This window comes from Triturus cristatus, chromosome 3_1, assembly GCF_964204655.1.
Source record: "Triturus cristatus chromosome 3_1, aTriCri1.1, whole genome shotgun sequence".
Taxonomy (NCBI): Eukaryota; Metazoa; Chordata; class Amphibia; order Caudata; family Salamandridae; genus Triturus; species Triturus cristatus.
Genome location: NC_140583.1, coordinates 16381870 through 16398142, shown reverse-complemented (window position 1 = coordinate 16398142; position 16273 = coordinate 16381870). Strand labels below are relative to the sequence as shown.

Below are 16273 nucleotides of genomic sequence, written 5' to 3'. Positions count from 1 at the left end.
GGCAGCGGGGCAACCTGATTTGCCTATGGTAATTATTGAGGACAGCCTTATAAGCTGCCCTGTCAGTCATTAGGAGTGTGTGCCCAGGTGTGTACCAACACCCCTTCACTAGTGCTTCATTTCTCTGAGATTGTCAGAGTAACAGCTTGCGGAGGGAATGTTATGCAAGGCCTACAAAGATGTCTTCAGGGCATCAATGTAAGCATGTTAGAAACCTATTAATTTAAGGTGTTAACTTCTATATTGCTGTTCACTGATTTGAGGAGGGAAGGGGCGGGGGGAGGGAGCCTGTGGTTCGGTGAGTTCGGCAGGAGAAAAAAAGTTTCCAAGATCTGGATTGGGATGGTTTGATTGCCCTCGATGCCCCCAGAAGGGGCAGAGAAAGTGGGATGGAGGCGAGAAGGAAGGGGCCTGACCTGGATACTGGCCAAGGGGGGAGAAGAGAGAGGCCTGAGATGTTAAAGAAAGTGGGGGTCTATGGTGGATAGGACCTGTGACTAGGTGCTCAAGTCCAAGTGTGGCCAGGCCGTCCAGGAATGGGTGGGAGTCTGGCACTGGACAAGTTAAGTAAATATTGAAGTCACCTAGGATGATCATGTTGTGCTATTGAAGGGCGAGCTGAGATGTGGCAGGAGGTCAGCGAGTTGAGAGCTAAAAAAGCAGTTTTTAGGGCCATGAGGTATGTAAGGCTTCTGCAGAGAGAAAGGGGCTTTCCAGTGAGAAGTTTGAAAGTGATGTAATCTAACCAATCTACTGATGCTATAGGGATATCTGGATTGGAGGAGTTGTTGAGCCATGCCTCTTCTATGGATACTGTCTGGAACATGGGAGTCTAGAAGGTCCCACAACTCGCTTTGATGTTTGGAGATTGAACGGTCATTGATGTAGAGACCAAGACCCGTGGGTGCAACAGCTTTGGGTGTGTGAAGGAGTTCCAGGCCCTCAAGGGGACAAGAGTGGAATGAGAACAGGGACTCAAGCAGTAAGAAAGTTTTAATTTTCATCAGTAGTAGCTGAAATCACCCACTACTTTTGAGGGGTTAGCCTTGGGGCTTGGGGTCAGGGAATAAGGATTACTGACACAACTGGCAAAATAACAAGCTACAATTCCAATAATAAAACAAATGATAAAACGAGGCCAGGCAACCTCGACGGGACAAATTCAAGAAAACTAACTAACAGCAAAGTAAAGGTAAAACTGAGGCACAAGAGGTCTGGAAGGGCCAGATATTATATGGTCTAAGACCAGAAGCTCTGACATTATAAGGTAATAAAACAGCTAAGGCACGATAAAAGCAATTCCAAGTGGACCAGACAAGTCCAGGCAGTGAGCTTCAAGGGGTGCGTCCGCTCTGCAGCCACTATTTTAAGGTCACTTTAGGCGGGGAAGCAGACACCATGAGACAGTTCGCCCAGTGGGGCAGGGCAGCTAGTCCTCGACAGAAACACGCTAAACAAGAATAAAACTGTTAAAATAAGAGCTGCAGTAGTAAAGCAAACAATAGAACAAGGTCAGGCAGCCTCAGGAAGATGGAGAAATATGAAGAACCAAACCGCAAAGGAGCTTGGGTACTGGAAGGTGCGGTAATGGCTGGGTGGTTACAGGTCAGACGTACACATCGTGGGGGGTCTCGGTGTTCACAGCCAGTTGACACTGTGGGTTGTGGTCATAGGTCAGACATATACACAGTGCAGGAGGGTCAGGTCAAGGCTTCGGCGTACACAGTCTTGTGTCGCTGTGGGATCTGGTTACAGGTCACATATATACAGTACCAGTGTACACAGCCTTGTGTCGCTGTGGGATCTGGTTTCAGGTCACATGTACACAGTACCAGTGTATACAGCCTTGTGTCGCTGTAGGATCTGGTTTCAGGTCAGATGTACACAGTGCAGGGAGCTGGAGGGTCAGGTTGTGGTTTCAGTGTACACAGCCTTGTGTCGCTGTGGGATCTGGTTACAAGCCACACGTACACAGTGCAGTGAGCTGGAGGGTCGGGTTGTGGTTTCAGTGTACACAGCCTTGTGTCGCTGTGGGATCTGGTTATAGGTCAACATGTATACAGTACGCAGCCTTGTGTCGCTGTGGAATTTGGTTGCAGGTCACATGTACACAGTACCAGTGTACACAGGCTTGTTACAGGTCACACGAACACAGTATAGGGAGCTGGAGGGTCAGGGTGTGGTTTCAGTGTCCACAGCCTTGTGTCGCTGTGGGATCTGGTTACATGTCACATGTACACACTACCAGTGTACACAGCCTTGTGTCGGTGTGGAATATGGTTACAGGTCACACGTACACCAGTACCAGTGTACACAGGCTTGTGTCGCTGTGGGATCTGGTAAAAGGTCAGATGTACACAGTACCAGTCTACACAGCCTTGTGTTGGTGTGGAATATGGTTACAGGTTACACATACACAGTACCAGTGTACACAGGCTTGTGTCGCTGTGGGATCTGGTTACATGTCACACGTACACAGTACCAGTGAACACAGCCTTGTGTCGGTGTGAGATATGGTTATAGGTCACACATACACAGTACCAGTGTTCGCAGCCTTGTGTGGCTGTGAGATCTGGTTACAGGTCACACATACACAGTACCAGTGTACGCAGCCTTGTGTCGATGTGAGATCTGATTAAAGGTCACACGTACACATTGTAGGGAGCTGGAGGGTCAGGTCATTGCTTCAGTGTACACTGCCTTGTGTCACTGTGGGATCTGGTTACAGGTCACACGTACACATTGTAGGGAGCTGGAGGGTCAGGTCATGGCTTTAGTGTACACTGCCTTGTGTCACTGTGGGATCTGGTTACAGCTCACACGTACACATTGTAGGGAGCTGGAGGGTCAGGTCATGGCTTCTGTGTATACAGCCTTGTGGCTCTGTGCCATGTGATTACAGGTCAGATGTACATACTACATGATGCGGGAGTATCACTTTATGGATTCAGCGTACACAGCCCACTGGTTATTGGGGGGTGATGCGATAGGTCTGACGTTCACAGGAGGGCTGCAATGTGAGCATCATTCCACACAGTCTAGCAGATCTGGAATGCAAACAGTTTGAAGGAAAAGTGATGTTGTTTCCGCTACTAACGTGATTGTGTTTTGTTTTTCATTTGTCCTGGGTGTTCCCCTCCATCTGTCTCTCTGTGCTCGTGTGCTCTTGTCTCGCTGGTTGCCGCTGGTGTTGTCATGTGGTCTCCATCTTCCCTCCAGTGTCTGGTCAGTATGACTGCCATCACCCAGCAGCTGCTCGCATCCGACAATCAGGTTTATTTATTTTTCTCATTAATTTGCTCAGTATTTGTTTATTTTAACCTTTTTTTCAGTTGGCTGTTTTATTTGTCACTTTGCATGGATGTTTGTAAGAGAGGGCGGGGGTCACTGGGCTGGGCAATCTGGAAATGGAATTTATGGACTTGGTGTGTACTCTCATGCAACTTTGGAATGGACCTCACACTCATACGCTGTTCTCCCGCCATGTATTCTGCACAGTGGGTATGTTGTTCCACATTGGAGTGTGTCCCATCTTCAGTACATCGTTTGTGCATAGCATTCTGTGCCAATATTCCTTGTGTGCCATGAATAGCATAGGTGTGTATTACTTGTTGCCTAGTGGGTGACTTACGTTTGGAATGGACTGTCCAGCTGCTTGTGTGGCAAAGGAAACCGCTGCCACACTGGTAGAGGATGAACTGCCACATGTAGAGATCCCACGTAAACTACACCCTCCACTTGTGGTTACAAATGGCTGCCCTGACAACTCCCTCATGTCTTGGCGGTTCAGTGGACCTGCTGCCAACGATGGGGTAGGGAGCACATGGAGGGGGGGGCGGTATTTCTAGTGCTATTCTAGCGTGTATCCTCTTACCCATCTACAAAGCACACCTTAGTATTTGATTGTAGCTTGATTTGGGACTTTGATTTGTGTGCATTTTGAGTTTGGGGGAGGGAGATGTGTGTCTGTCTGTCAGATGCCATGTGGAAAGAATGAGTGTTCAGTCTGTCAGAGATGTGTGACTTCCTTTTGGGTGTAAGGCATGTTGGTGGTGGTTCTTCTTAGGGGTGCTGTGGATGTGTGACTTCCTTTAGGGTGTAAGGCATGTTAGTGGTGGTTCTTCTCCTTAGGGGTGCTGTGGGCGTGTGTATTGTCATGTGCCGAGAGGACCAGTCTGGAGCAGGGCTGTATATGTTGCTTTCTATGTGGCTCTTGTGTTGCAGGCAGTTTTTTCATATGTTCCGGCTTTAGGTGAGACTTTTACATTCGAATAAAATTAAATATAATCTTACAGGGGCTTCCAGCCAGCTCTGTTCATCCATTGGTCTGTTAGTGTGTCATTCATATTTCTGTTCCCACCGCTGCATACGGAATGGGGAACAGGGTCAGCCCACATCATCACTAACCTTTGTGAGTGATGGCATTCTGCTCTTCTACAGCGTGCGCTTATACACAAAGTGGTGCCCTTGCATAGTTTTTTAAACCATTCACAAACATTAACAAAGCCATAAGTCAGAAATCACCACCAGACCTATTGCGATTGCCAATGCTTGTACTTTATGCATGGGCATTCAGAGTACAAATAGACTTGCAAGGGGCAATAGGGTTGTGTTTTTTAATGTCATTACATTGAGCTTATGCAGGGAGTTTTGCCTTCTTGCCCTCTGTGTGGGCGTGCCATGTATGATTTGCTGGAGTCTGAGCTCTGTTTGGGTTTAGCACATTGGAATCGGGGCATTGTTAATGTTTTGTTTGTGACTGATTAATGGAATGTGTTAAAACAGCATCTCATGCTGTCCAGCCTGGAATTTTGTCTTATTTTGATTTCTGTTGTATTTTCTGGTAATGTGGGAAGGGGGTTTTGGTGGTGGTTAGTTGGGGGGCCTTTACATCGCTACTTGAACCACGCGGTGCCTTTATAACCCAGTCTGAACCACGAATGCATCTTTACAACGCATTCCTTTACCACGTAAGTTGTTACAATGACTTGCCTTACGGAAAGCGTTGTTGGATTGATGTTGGACTTTGTCTAGCACTTTCCCTACTGTTGCCCAGACTGGAATAGTATAATTTACTAATCCAACTCCGAAGTACAACACGTTCCCTAAGGCAAGTCATTGTAACGACTTGCGTGGTACAGGAATGCGTCGTAAAGAGACATTTGTGGTTCGGACTGGGTTGTAAAGTCATGCGTGGTAAATGCATGCGTGGTTCAAGCATACAGCTGGTTAACTGTGTGCAATTTGTCTTTATACCATACGAATAAAGTGGGCTGTGCGTGCGCTTTGATTGCCCCCCTACAGTAAAGTCTGTCGGTACTGGTCGTTTGTTGGATTGTTCTTTGGGGATCGGAGCACGCAGATTTGACGTATGCGTCTTTGTAGAGTTGGACGTCAGGAGACGAGGAATGCTGTCCAAGCTTGCTCCAGTGCAAAATCTCTCTGTAGTTTCTTCAGTCTTGAAATCCTTAACCCCTCATTTGGATCGTCAAACCTTTCGCCACAGCCTAGTACCAGACATTGTTAGCAAGGCTCCATATTACTTTCGTACTATTGCGGGTGCCATGGGACATCTTGTGCCTCCCTACGGCCTTGTTTGCACGTGGCATGAATGGGATGCTAGGAGGAAGTGAATTGTAGATTTATTTGTTTTTTTCCAAGTTGATTTTTGCCATTGTGCCTAAGGAGATAGAATTAAAATGCTGTGTAGTATGCAGCTCTTTGTCCCACATGACAAAGGTATGTGATAACTTGCCATTCTGTTGCAGTACTATAAGTGCTGTATGTAGGTTTGAGGGTATGTTTACTGGGTCAACAGCTTATCTGTCCGCTACCCAAGAAAACATCCACCCCATCAGAGCAGATCCGCTAATGTTGGTCTTTTAAGTTCAGAGATGTCTATAAACTCCACTCCATTTCATCAGCAACTCTTCAATCCGAGAGTAACTTCTGTTTCTCTGACTCTGCGCCAGCATTTTTAATCTTTCTCCGAGTCTATAAGGAACCACTATTAGAGCTAAACCATATTTTTCATGGAGAAATGCCAGTTCTGTTTTCTTCATCTGGGCCCTCCCTGTTGACTTCCATGGTGTCCATTTGTACAACCCCTGAATGTGGTCTTTCCAGTCTCTTTGCTATCAAGGGTGTTCAACACTAGACTCATATACCCAAGACTGAGGTGGATTGTGTGGTTCAGTCTCGTCTTTCTGTGCTTATGCTCGACTCTGTTCTCAACTCTCCACTCTGAGCAGCATCATGAGAAGTATTATTTAGTCATCTTGCTCTGTTCTTCAGGTGCTCTCCCCGGGTCATGAGGGATTTAATCTCACTGAGAATAGAGTGCATGTTTTGTATCACTACAAAACGCCGCACGATATAACCTATGTGTTTAAAGCTCTCAGAGTTTATGATCCTTGCACAAGAATTGCACCCTTAAATTCAACTTGATTAAGTTCAAGCCAAGTGATGGAGGATTTGATCACTCCGAAGCCTCCATCACGGTGTGTTGCATGGTGATCAAGGTTTGTAAGAAATATCATATCCTCTCTGGTAGCCTGAAGCTTGTTGGTTGATATGGTCTACCCACCTCCTTCCCCATCTCTGGTTTGATCGCTCTCCATCCACTTATTGCACAAATCGCCTTTTCTGTCTTCTGGACTGTTGTACCCTCTACTCCAATCAATCAAGGGTTTTGTATAGCGCTAACTACTCACCCGGAACGGGTTTCAAGGCGCTGAGGGGGGGAGAGGGAATTCGCAGATCTAGCAGGATAACTAAGCTCCAGCAAAGAGCCAGGTCTTGCGGTTCTTTAGGAACTTGGGGAGCGATGCAGTCTGTCGGAGGTGGAGAGGGAGGGAGTTCCATGCCTTGGCCGCGAGGAGGGAGATGGAGCGCCCTCCTGATCTGCTTTTCTTGATCCGAGGTACCGTTGCGAGGGAGAGCTGGGCCGAGTGGAGAGAGCACCGGGGAGCGTGGAACACGAGGCAGTGGTTCAGGTTGGCAGGTCCGGCATTGTGGAGTGCCTTGTGTGCGTGCGTGAGAAGCTTGAAGGCGATTCTCTTCTTTACTGGGAGCCAATGTAGGGTCCGTATGTGTTGGCTTTTGTGGCAGTGACGTGATAGGTTGAGGACTCCAAGCACCAGGGGTTCCTTTCAGCTGTTCCTCTTCTTCCACCTTCACCCCCTGCTGCTTTTTAAAGAAAACTGTATGTGAATTCTATTTGTATGCTGACATTCTCTGCACTTCCACTTTTCCATAAAAAGGTGTCCATAACAATGCAGTACCTCCTGAAGTACGGTGCGCGCACGGAACGAACTGCGTTAAGTGGGCGCGCACGCCACGAATGGCGTAAAGTAACTTAGCATTTAAAAAAAACGTACAAATTCACTGAAAAAACCATAGGTTTCACACACGTTATAGTTAGGAATTAGCATTTAAAAAACCTTGCAAATTCAGTGAAAAAAACCATAGGTTTCACACGTTATAGTTAGCTGGACATTTTACTGATAAAAAACCATTGAAATTCCCCCGTTATAGTTAGTGCAGGCAACTATAACTCACGCGACCGCAATCCTCTGCTGATGACATATGTGTCTTTATGAAAAAAAAATAATTGTAATATATGTATAGATAAAATTTAATGGAAGAAGACATGGGCAAATAAGTGTCTAAATACAGTATTAGCATCAGCAGAGGATTGCGGTCGCGTGAGTTATAGTTGCCTGCACCAACTATAACGGGGGAATTTCAATGTTTTTTTATCAGTAAAATGTCCAGCTAACTATAACATGTGTGAAACCTATGGTTTTTTCACTGAATATATATATATATATACACACACACACACACATATATATATATATATATATATATATATATATATATATATATATATATATATATTCACTGAAAAAACCATAGGTTTCACACAAGTTATAGTTAGCTGTACATTTCACTCGTAAAAAACCAATGAAATTCCCCCGTTATAGTTAGTGCAGGCGCGACGAATGCGCGCCGAAGGCGCGCATAAGGCAAGCCCGTCTGCGCCCGTCCGCGACCAACCGGGACCAGGGACCCTAACCTCTACTTCTCCCATACGCCATCGACAGTGCTATTCCAGCAGTAAATTGAGAGACCTGTGTCCCATCACACTTACCCTCTGTCATAATACAATGGAGCCACAGAACCTAGGTCCCTGCCCACATTGCTCATTTAGAGGAAGCAGCCTAGCGCTACCTGCCAAAAACCCGGAAACGACTCTGGTCAAGGGGGGTCTTCTTAACTGTAGGTCCATTAGCAAACACACTCTTCAGCTATGGGATCTCCTACTAGAGGAGGACCTACACATATTGTTCTTGACGGAGACCTGGCTGGGAGAAAACTCAGACCCAGATATAGTAGACTCCATCCCTCCAGGATATACCCTCCACAGACTGGACAGGAAAAAAGGTAGAGGAGGCGGTATCGCCATCATCGTTAAACACCCATTTGAGTGTGTTTTAAAACCAGCAGAAGTTGATGATAGCGAAGCAGGCGAATTTAGCATAAAAATGACTCAACATGAGAGCATCTCGGGCATCCTAATTTACAGACCTCCAGGGTCCCTGGGCAACTTTCGCAGTAGCCTATTAGAGGGGGTTGCTCAGACCGCGATTAAACATAAAAAAGTTCTAGTACTGGGCGACTTAAACCTACACCTAGAGGAGCAAGGACACAAGGAAGTAGAAGACGTGCGTCTGGTCCTACAAGAACTACAATTTAAACTTCTGAGTGTCGCAGCCACCCATCAAAAAGGGCACTGTCTGGATCCCATTTTTGCAAGCTGGGATATGATTAAAGTTCTTACTCCATGTCAGCTTCCATGGACCGATCATTTCCTGGTCCCTTTTCAATGCTTCTACCACACTACGAAGAACATTGAATATGGGAAAGGAAACACTAAGAAACGCAAATGGAGATTATACTCCAAAGAAAAATTTATAAACGTAATTCAGAAAGCACAATTCCCCCTGCATACGGATACTGAACAGGCGAACAAGGACTTTAATCTACTTGTTACCTCCACCTTAGACGAGATAGCCCCTATGTGCAAAGGTAAAACCAAAGAGGGCAGACAGCGTACTGCCCCATGGTTCTCTATAGAACTACAGCAACTAAAATCGAACTGTAAAAAGCTAGAAAGGACCTGGAGAAGGAACCCAAGTGTACAAAACAAAACCAGCTACAGCTCATCCCACCGTAGCTACCAGTATGCGGTGCGCAGAGCAAAAGCAAAATATTTTCAGACACGAATCGAGGACTCTGAATGTTCCTCACGAGAACTGTTCAGGATCTACAAAGAAATCTCAATAGTTTCTAGCTCCAACACCCCTACGAACACCTCCACAGAGGGTTGCAATAAAATCGCAGACTTTTTCTCTAATAAAGTTAAAAAGATCTATACCTCCTTCTCTAAACAACCAGGAAATCGTTTAGACTGCATAGTAGAAAGTCCATCCTTAGCCCCTGAGCCCACACTACGAGTTTTTAATGTCCCCACAGATGACAAACTGACAAAGATCTGTCGAGGTGTGAAGTCTGGTTCCCCTAATGATCCGGCCCCGGCCTGGGTATTTTCAGAGGGCCTAACAGCCCTGGAACCTCACATTAGACACGTCCTACAAACCTCCTTCTCCACTCAACGGGTACCGATGGAATGGAAGAAGGCCATAGTATTGCCTATTAGAAAAAAACCAACAAGAAGTCTGGAGGATCTGGAAAACCTCAGACCCATTTCCCTACTGCCATACGTGGCCAAGGTGGCTGAGAAGGTGGTCAACGCTCAGCTCACTGAACACCTGGAAAAATGGAATATACTCCATCCTTCTCAATCAGGTTTCAGGGCGGGCTACTCTACGGAGACAGCCCTCCTTAGAGCTACTGAGACCTTAAGAGCAGGGGCAGACGCAGGTCATACTATGGCCTTGATTATGCTTGACCTTAGCGCAGCATTTGACACCGTAGCACATTCCATCTTGCTACGGTGTCTACAAGAAGCCGGGGTCGCTGGTCCAGCGCTGGGTTGGCTGCAATCGTTTCTGACGGAAAGATGCTTCCAAGTACAACAAGGGACATGCCGATCAGCGGAGGTGTCATTAGACCAGGGAGTACCTCAGGGCTCGGCTCTTAGCCCCACTCTTTTTAATCTATATATGGCCTCACTAGCAAAAGTGGTACAGTCCTATGGGGTGGAGTTGGTGTCGTATGCTGACGACACCCAACTGCTCATCTCCCTATCACAAAACACCTCCAACATCCCCCACAATTTCAAAGCATGTATGCAGGCCCTAGCTGAATGGATGGACGCCCACTGTTTAAAGCTCAATGGCTCTAAAACGGAGGTGTTGGTGGTAGGGGGAAAAAGGGAAGACTGGTCGGATGAATGGTGGCCTACTTGTCTGGGTCCTACCCCCATACCTTGTCAGGAGGCTAAGAATCTAGGGATCTGGATGAACCCTGCTCTCTCTTATGACGGCCACATTAGGCGTCTTGTAGGCAAATGTTTTGGAGTACTAAAGACTCTAAACAAAACGTTAGACCTCCTCCCTCTATCGGCCAGAAGAACGCTAACGCAGGCACTAGTAACCTCGCGTTTAGACTATGGTAATGTCTTGTTCCTAGGGGCCACCGAAGGCAGCATAGGTCGCCTACAAGTCATACAAAACTCCGCCGCCAGACTGGTGCTAAGAAGACCCAGGAGAGCAAATTCAATAAAAGCACTAGATGCGCTTCATTGGTTACCTGTAAAGAAACGGGTGCGCTACAAGTGTCTCCTCTTCTGTCACCGCATCGTCTGGGACAGATCACCGACATATCTTAGAGACTTAATCAGCAGATATGAACCTACCAGGTCCCTTCGATCAGAGGGCGCCGGACTGCTGAAAGTACCTAGAACTAAGAAGGCTAGAATGGGCGGACGCTCATTTGCACTCCAAGCAGCCCAACAGTGGAATAAACTCCCCTGTGCAATGAGACTGGAGAGCAACGAAACGCGGTTTAGCTCCCTGCTCAAAACTCATCTTTACTCCTCTTAACCCGGTTGGTCTGTATGCTGAGTTCTTGGCTATTGTTAGCGCGGGGACACGCCGTGATGGCGTTACTGTGCGCTCTATAAACTCGATATTATTATTATTATTATAACTCACGCGACCGCAATCCTCTGCTGATGCTAATACTGTATTTAGACACTTATTTGCCCATGTCTTCTTCCATTAAATTTTAGCTATACATATATTACAAATATTTTTTTTTCATAAAGACACATATGTCATCAGCAGAGGATTGCGGTCGCGTGAGTTATAGTTGCCTGCACTAACTATAACGGGGGAATTTCATTGGTTTTTTACGAGTGAAATGTACAGCTAACTATAACTTGTGTGAAACCTATGGTTTTTTCAGTGAATTTGCAAGGTTTTTTAAATGCTAATTCCTAACTATAACGTGTGTGAAACCTATGGTTTTTTCAGTGAATTTGTACGGTTTTTTAAATGCTAAGTTACTTTACGCCATTCGTGGCGTGCGCGCCCAGTTAACGCAGTTCGTTCCGTGCGAGCACCGTTTGCACACGGGGTGGGGAGAGTGTGGATAATTTTTATTTTTTTTAAATTTTTACTGTACGCGTAGGGTAAGCGTAATCAGCGATTTTTCTAGAAAAAAAAAATTATTTTTTTGGGCCTTGGGGGTTGTTTGGGGACCCCTCTATCAATGCTGGGTGGTTATGATCTCAATATACTGCCCCTTTAGACATTTTTTGGCTTTATTTTTGCTGCTCCACTCAGAGTGCGAGAGAGAAAATGGCGGCCGCCGCTTCCTGGTTTCGACCGATTCGATTGTTTACTAAGATCTAACAGCCAATCAGATTCGCGCTCGCGCACGGCACCGTACGCGTACGGTAAGCTTACCGTAAGCTGCCACAGATATATATATTGATTTAAATGCTATTTAATCGGCGAAATTAGCGAAAAAATAAAAATTCCGTTTTTGGCCTTGGGGGATCTTTGGGGACTCCCTCTACATGGCTATGTGTGTGGGAGCTGTCAAAACAGCCCCTTTACATGTTTTTGTGCTTTGTTTGTTAATCATCACTCTCAGTGCGAGAGAGAAAATGGTGGCCGCCGCTTCCTGGTTTCGGCCGATTCGAATGTTTACTAAGATCTAAGAGCCAATCATAATTGCGCTCGCGCACGCCACCGTACGCGTACGGTAAGCGCACCGTAAGCGCACCGTAAGCTTGCTCAGATATATATATTGATTTAAAGGCTATTTTCTCAGAATCTACTGAACAGATTTACACCAGACCTACAAAAGGCACTTCCTTGACCTGAGGACTACCTCTCTGCCAAATTTCAAGGAACTCTGTTCAGCCGTTCGGGCTGTAGCTGTGTCTAAAGGTCCTATGGAAAAATGCATGGGAAAAACGCGTTTTGGGACCCCCCTTTTTTCTCAGCCCCCGCTTGACGAATCCCCCCGAGACTTTCAGGGTAGGAGCGTAGCGTAGCGCCCCATTAGTTTTGAAAATTTCGCGAGGATTCGTCGACCGGCGCCAAAGTTATTCCAAATAGAATGTTGCGGTTTTCCTATGGGAACAGGGTCGTAACTATATGTGTATGTATGTATGTATATGTATATATATATATGGTTGATTTATGCGGTCCCGCCTGGATCGCGGTAAAGAGCCCTGCTGTTCACAGACCTGCCGCAGTGTCAACCGGCATTGTGGCCGTAGGAACTGGAAGCTGTTTTTGGGGGAGTGATCTGCTGGTGCAAAGAGGACTGATGTACCGCAACCCACAGGGGAACACTTTGCAAATTTTGTTTGGGGAACGGCAGGCTACCCACTGGGGAACACGAAGACACTACAAAGACCAGCATGCCACCCGTGGTGGCGACGCCCACTGAGGCGGGGTCTTCAGGTACTTAAGTGCTTCAAAACCGCCAAGCCGTTTCACTGAACGACGAACCTGCAGCCCATGATTAAGTGCAAGGAGCACGAAACGCGTCGGGAAACAGGACTATTAAGGTCGTGTCATCGCCTTTCTCTGCATGCAGCACCTCCATTAAAGATTGGTTCAGCTATCGAAACTCCAGTTGTGGGCTCCTTCCTTTGCAGGCATCTTGTGGTTGATATATATATGTATGTATATGTATATGTGTATATGTATATGTGTATATATATATATATATATATATATATATATATATATATATATATATAAATAATATATATATATGTATTCACTGAAAAAACCATAGGTTTCACACATGTTATAGTTAGCGGAAATTTTAGTGATAAAAAACCAATGAAATTCCCCCGTTATAGTTAGTGCAGGCAACTATAACTCACGCGACCGCAATCCTCTGCTGATGCTAATACTGTATTTAGACACTTATTTACCCATGTCTTCTTCCATACATTTTTAGCTATACATATATTACAAATATTTTTTTTTCATAAAGACACATATGTCATCAGCAGAAGATTGCGGTCGCGTGAGTTATAGTTGCCTGCACTAACTATAACGGGGGAATTTCATTGGTTTTTTATCACTAAAATTTCCGCTAACTATAACATGTGTGAAACCTATGGTTTTTTCAGTGAATTTGCAAGGTTTTTTAAATGCTAATTCCTAACTATAACGTGTGTGAAACCTATGGTTTTTTCTGTGAATTTGTACGTTTTTTTAAATGCTAAGTTACTTTACGCCATTCGTGGCATGCGCGCCCAGTTAACGCAGTTCGTTCCGTGCGCGCACGGTGCGCTTCGCGCACCGCGCGCCCACTTTACGCAGTTAGTGCCGTGCACGCACGGTGGGCACGCAGTGCGCTACGCGCACCGCGTGCCCACGTTACGCTAGATGGGCCATGTACGCACGATGCGCTTCGCGCACCGTGCGCACATGGAGGACATATGATGCACTTCGTTTTGAAAGGTAATATTTTAATTTTTCGCAGTAGTTATAAGCCATGCACAAATGGTGCCCTTCGGGCACCATTTGCACACTGGGTGGAGAGAGTGTGGATAATTTTTTTTTAAAATATTTGTATTTTTTTTATTTTCGTTTTTCACAGCTGTTATAAGCCATGCACAATTGGTGACCTTCGGGCAGCAATTGTACACGGGGTGGGGTTATTGTGGATAATCTTTTTTTTTTTTATATTTTTTTACCGTACGCGTACGGTAAGCGTAATCGGCGAAATTAGCGAAAAAATAAAAATTCCGTTTTTGGCCTTGGGGGATCTTTGGGGACTCCCTCTACATGGCTATGTGTGTGGGAGCTGTCAAAACAGCCCCTTTACATGTTTTTGTGCTTTGTTTGTTAATCATCACTCTCAGTGCGAGAGAGAAAATGGTGGCCGCCGCTTCCTGGTTTCGGCCGATTCGAATGTTTACTAAGATCTAAGAGCCAATCATAATTGCGCTCGCGCACGCCACCGTACGCGTACGGTAAGCGCACCGTAAGCGCACCGTAAGCTGGCTCAGATATATATATTGATTTAAAGGCTATTTTCTCAGAATCTACTGAACAGATTTACACCAAACCTACAAAAGGCACTTCCTTGACCTGAGGACTACCTCTCTGCCAAATTTCTAGTAATTCTGTTCAGCCGTTCGGGCTGTAGCCCTGTCTAAAGGTCCTATGGAAAAATGCATGGGAAAAACGCGTTTTGGGACCCCCCTTTTATCTCAGCCCCCGCTTGACGAATCCCCCCGAGACTTTCAGGGTAGGAGCGGAGCGTAGCGCCCCACCTATTTTGAAAAATTCGCGAGGATTCGTCGACCGGCGCCAAAGTTATTCAAAATAGAATGTTGCGGATTTCCTATGGAAACGTGGTCCTAACTATAACTACCTACTGGCGACCGCCAGTAGGTAATGTATATATGTATATATATATATATATATATATATATATATATATATATATATATATATATATATATATATATATATATATATATATATATATATATATATATATATATATATATATATATATATCCCATATACAATTATATGTATAATATAATTTTTCTATAACAAAAAATTGCAGCATTAACCAAAACCAGGCTAGCCAATGCTTCCATAAATTGCATTTGTTTCAATCTATCTGCTTTTAATTCTCTTAATTTCAATTATAGGAAGAAAAACAGGAAAGCAGAGAGACACTCGTACTCTCTTTATTGAACTGCAGTGGAACAGGATAGGCGTTGTTAGTCCATAGGCTGCATTGGAAACACATAACAGATGAAAAAATGAAAGAACTGGCACCCTGCCTTTAAGGGAGCCATGACCACTTGCCTCCCATCATGCTGGAGGGGTGACAGGTCACTTTTTCTGACCAGCTCCTTCAGTCAGGACCCTGGAATTTGAGCTTGTGCTATTTTGGCTTTTTTTTGCCAAAAACTTATCACAGATTATTGGTAGTTTCCTTTTCACTCGTCTTATACCTGTTGAAGTTAGGAACTATCATTTTCCGACAGAATGTAGCTATTTTTCTGTCAAAAAATACCTTCCTAGTTTGATCCTTGCCTTTCTTGCGGTAAAAAGAAGGCTAAAACAGACACCCATGCTGTCTGTAATCTTTGTCTCCCTGAGACCTGTCAGCATTGTAAAAACTTAGCCAGGCACGTTTTCAAGGATAGAGAGAGAATAAGGTCTCTTGGAGAGACAGAAGTCGGCTGCTGGATCCAGAGGAAGATCACCCTCGACACATTACAAAAGGAGAACCAGACCTACCTCTAGAAGTAAGATTCCTGTGTGTTCTCCATCGGCGTCGGGATCGGCATCGAAAATGCCTCCAGCAACAAGGAAAGCAGACCAACGTTGCAGGTATCTCCGTTGACGTTACCACCACCGTCGGCGGTGTGAAACAACAGACCACACTCTATAATGAAGCCCTCATCGTCGAGAACAGCAGTAAAATCGACGTCATCCCATCATCTGCGTTTCCTGTCAGCACAAGACACATCATCGCAACGACAATTGACATCGGACCAGCACCCTCCATTGATGTCAACCCAGCGACGGTCAATGCAGAGGAGTCATTCTCCGTTGGCATCAATGTTGAGACAGAAATCTCAGTTGGTGTCAACCCAACGCCGTTCAGAGTCGAGGCATCGGTCTCCATTGACGTCAACTCCAAAACTGTCAACGTTGAGGCGACAGTCTCCATCGAAGCGGTGTGGTTGCTATACGACGTCAAGGCACCGGTCTCCGTCATCCCTTCCACGCCTGAC

At 45.5% G+C, this 16273-nt stretch overlaps 1 protein-coding gene across 23 annotated transcripts in view; it reads left to right on the top strand.

Annotated features, from left to right (window-relative positions):
* The window catches only part of MADD (MAP kinase activating death domain), a 987832-nt gene that overhangs the window by 247508 nt on the left and 724051 nt on the right, over window positions 1–16273 (top strand). For 18 of the 23 annotated variants that reach the window (XM_085646575.1, XM_085646564.1, XM_085646561.1 and 15 more), the window contains exon 8: window positions 3220–3273. The exons of the other annotated variants lie outside the window; for them this stretch is intronic. In XM_085646575.1, coding sequence (XP_085502701.1) covers window positions 3220–3273 — 54 coding nt within the window. The remainder of the gene's footprint in view (window positions 1–3219; window positions 3274–16273) is intronic. 23 annotated transcript variants of the gene reach the window in all.